Source organism: Microtus ochrogaster, chromosome 5, assembly GCF_000317375.1.
Source record: "Microtus ochrogaster isolate Prairie Vole_2 chromosome 5, MicOch1.0, whole genome shotgun sequence".
NCBI classification, from domain to species: Eukaryota; Metazoa; Chordata; class Mammalia; order Rodentia; family Cricetidae; genus Microtus; species Microtus ochrogaster.
Genome location: NC_022012.1, coordinates 81,609,227 through 81,612,100, shown reverse-complemented (window position 1 = coordinate 81,612,100; position 2,874 = coordinate 81,609,227). Strand labels below are relative to the sequence as shown.

General features: G+C 43.2%; 1 protein-coding gene across 2 annotated transcripts in view; it reads right to left on the bottom strand.

Moving 5' to 3' along the window:
* Slc25a20 (solute carrier family 25 member 20) overlaps positions 1 to 2,874 on the bottom strand; it is a 19,775-nt gene that overhangs the window by 9,300 nt on the left and 7,601 nt on the right. For both annotated transcript variants that reach the window (XR_003376959.1, XM_005347935.2), the window contains exon 3: positions 2,079 to 2,206. Coding sequence is in view for 1 of the 2 variants with exons in the window: in XM_005347935.2 (XP_005347992.1) it covers positions 2,079 to 2,206 (128 nt within the window). In the remaining variant the exon portion in view is untranslated. The remainder of the gene's footprint in view (positions 1 to 2,078; positions 2,207 to 2,874) is intronic.

Sequence of the window (2,874 nt, the reverse complement as noted above, 5' to 3'; positions counted from 1 at the left end):
AAAAAAAAAGAGACTCCATTGTCTTTTTTTGTCTCTGAGACAGGGTTTTTCTATTTAGCTCTGGCTATCCTGAAACTCACTCTGTAGACCAGGCTAGCCTTGAACTCATAGAAATTCACCTACCTCTGCCTCCTGAGTGCTGGGAGTAAAGATATGAGCCACCACCACCCAGTTCAATTGTCTTTTTATACCCAAACTAACTCTAAACATTTACTAAAAGGTGTTACAGGGCTGGAGAGAAGGCTCAGTAGTTAAGAACACTGGCTGATCTTTCGGAGCACCTAATTGGACTCCCAGTACCCACAAGGCAGCTCATAACAGTCTGAAGCATCAATATCAGGTGATCTGCCACCTTCTTCTGCCCTTCTCAAGCACTGCACCCATGTGGTACACAGACATACATGCAGGCAAAACACCCATACACATAAAATAACAAAATAATTTCTTGTTTTGTTTTTGTTTTTTGACATAGGGTTTCTCTGTAGCTGTAGGCCCATATTCTATATGGCACGGCAGCCAGGCTCTCAAGCCATAGTTCGCACCTGAGGTAGCCTTCCAGACAGCCTGTCGCTACCCTAACAAGAGGTCAGGATGTTGCTCTGCTCCCCCTTTGTAGTTTGGAGGACACCTAGGATAGAGATGCTAATTCATCCTATGTGACTGAACTAGCATACAGAGCAGGAAGACGTGACAAAAAATGCCAGAGAAATGACCAGACATATGGAGAAAAATATAAGAAACCCATGAGAAAAAATTTCACCACAGGTGAATACGTAAGTATGAATGTTCAAAAATAAAAAATAAAATTAAAGAAATGTAGAGAAGCAGGATAAAATTTAAATCAGGAGTAAAAATTTGTGAATGATAAGTTGTATGAACATAGGAAAAGGAAAGAGTATTCAGTTATATATGTTGATAGCAAAAGAAAGTTAGAGTGGAGCAGAAACAAAGGCAGAGATTAAAGTCTATAAGTTTAATAGTCACAAAAATGCAACTTTTATCGCTTGATAAACGGGTAGGAAAAGTGAAGGAAACTAGCTTGTCCTTGAACTCAAAGAGATCCACCTGCCTCTGCCTCCCAAATGCTGAGATTAGAGGTGTGGCCACCACTGCCTGTCCAAAATAAAATTTTTTAAATTTAAAGAATATAGCCGGGCGGTGGTGGCGCACGCCTTTAATCCCAGCACTCGGGAGGCAGAGGCAGGCGGATCTCTGTGAGTTCGAGACCAGCCTGGTCTACAAGAGCTAGTTCCAGGACAGGCTCCAAAACCACAGAGAAACCCTGTCTCGAAAAACAAAAACAAAAACAAAAACAAAAACAAAAACAAAAAAATTTAAAGAATATACAACAAGGACTAGAAAAATATCTCAGTTGGGACAATGTCTGCATGTACAAAGGCCTGGGTTCAATCCTCTGCACTGTACTGCCAAGAGGTAGAGGCAAGAGAATCAGAAGTTCAAGGTCATCCTTGGCTAAATTGAGAGTCCCACGGCAGCTCTAAGGATTTATAGTGAGAAGTGAAGGGGAACTTCAGTCAGTCACCTGCTGTTGAGGGTGTGTCCCCCTGCGGCCACAGAAAACAGATAAAATACCCAGGTGCCCTTGCTTCTCTCTCTTTTGTGCCCTGCGCTCCTGTTGTTCGTAGGATCTTTGATGGTGTAAGTTTCCCCCTTCCCCCCAGTTATTAAAAACTAAATCTATTATATTAAACTGGTCTGGTTAATTCTAAATACCCATCGACCACGCCCCTTCATACACAGGTGGTGGTGGCTCATGCCTTTATTCCCAGCCTAGTTTACAGAGCGAGTTTGAAGACAGGCTCTAAAGATACATGGAGAAACCCTGTCTCAAAAACAAAAGAAAAGTTAATGATAACTTAGCAAATAGGCAAGGAAAGTCTCTTTTCTTTGTTGGCCCTTTCATTTCGTAGAACAAAGAAAACTCGGGTATTTCCTTCACTCCGAGTGCCCACAAATCAGTCCTGGAGCCAGAGGACAGTCTAACTGTCAAGACATTTCCTCAATACATATCACACCACCAAGAAGAACAGCACTGAGTGCTGCCTGAGAATACTTACTTTAGCGTATCCTCTGGAGATTTCTGCTGTAGTTTCTTCCCCAAACCAAACCCAAAGAAGCATACAGCAAACATAGGGGTGACTCCAATGATGGGTGCAGCCATGCCCCGATATAGCCCTGTGATGCCCTGAAAGGAATCGCAGCAACAGAATTTACTTCCAGGTATTTCCACTCTATGTCAGTGCTGGGAAGGGCCTAGCAAGGGCTCACCTCTGAGCTGTACCCGCAAAACACTACCGAGTCTGAAATAGGGAAGCCATGTCTCCTCTCCCCTGTGACTTTCATCTTCACCTTTTGAAGCACGGAGAGATTTACACCCCAATTTGTGTGTTTATATATGCATGTTTAGGTGTTACATGTGTTTGCCTGTGCACGAGGGCATGCACGGCTCAGAAGTCACCCTTAGGTGTCAGTCCCAGGCAGCACTCTTTTCCTTCCTTTCTTTTTTATTCATTTATTTCATTTTATTTATTTTATTTTTGAGACAGGGTCTCCTTAGATAGACCTGGCTGTCCTAGAGCTTGCTCCGTAACCCAGGCTGGCCTTGAACTCACAAGAGAACTACCTGCCTCTGCCTCTGCCTCTGCCTCCTAAACGCTGTGACTAAACCTGTAGCAGATTACAGTTTGGGTTTAGACCATTCTGGGAAATGTATTGAAATCTTATCTCAGCTCCCACACCCCAGACAGAGTCACATTCTGTACCCTGGCTGGTCTGGAACTCCTTATGTAGATCAAGGCAGCTTTGAATTCAAAGAGATTATGCTGCTACTTCCCATAACGCTGGTATTTTTTT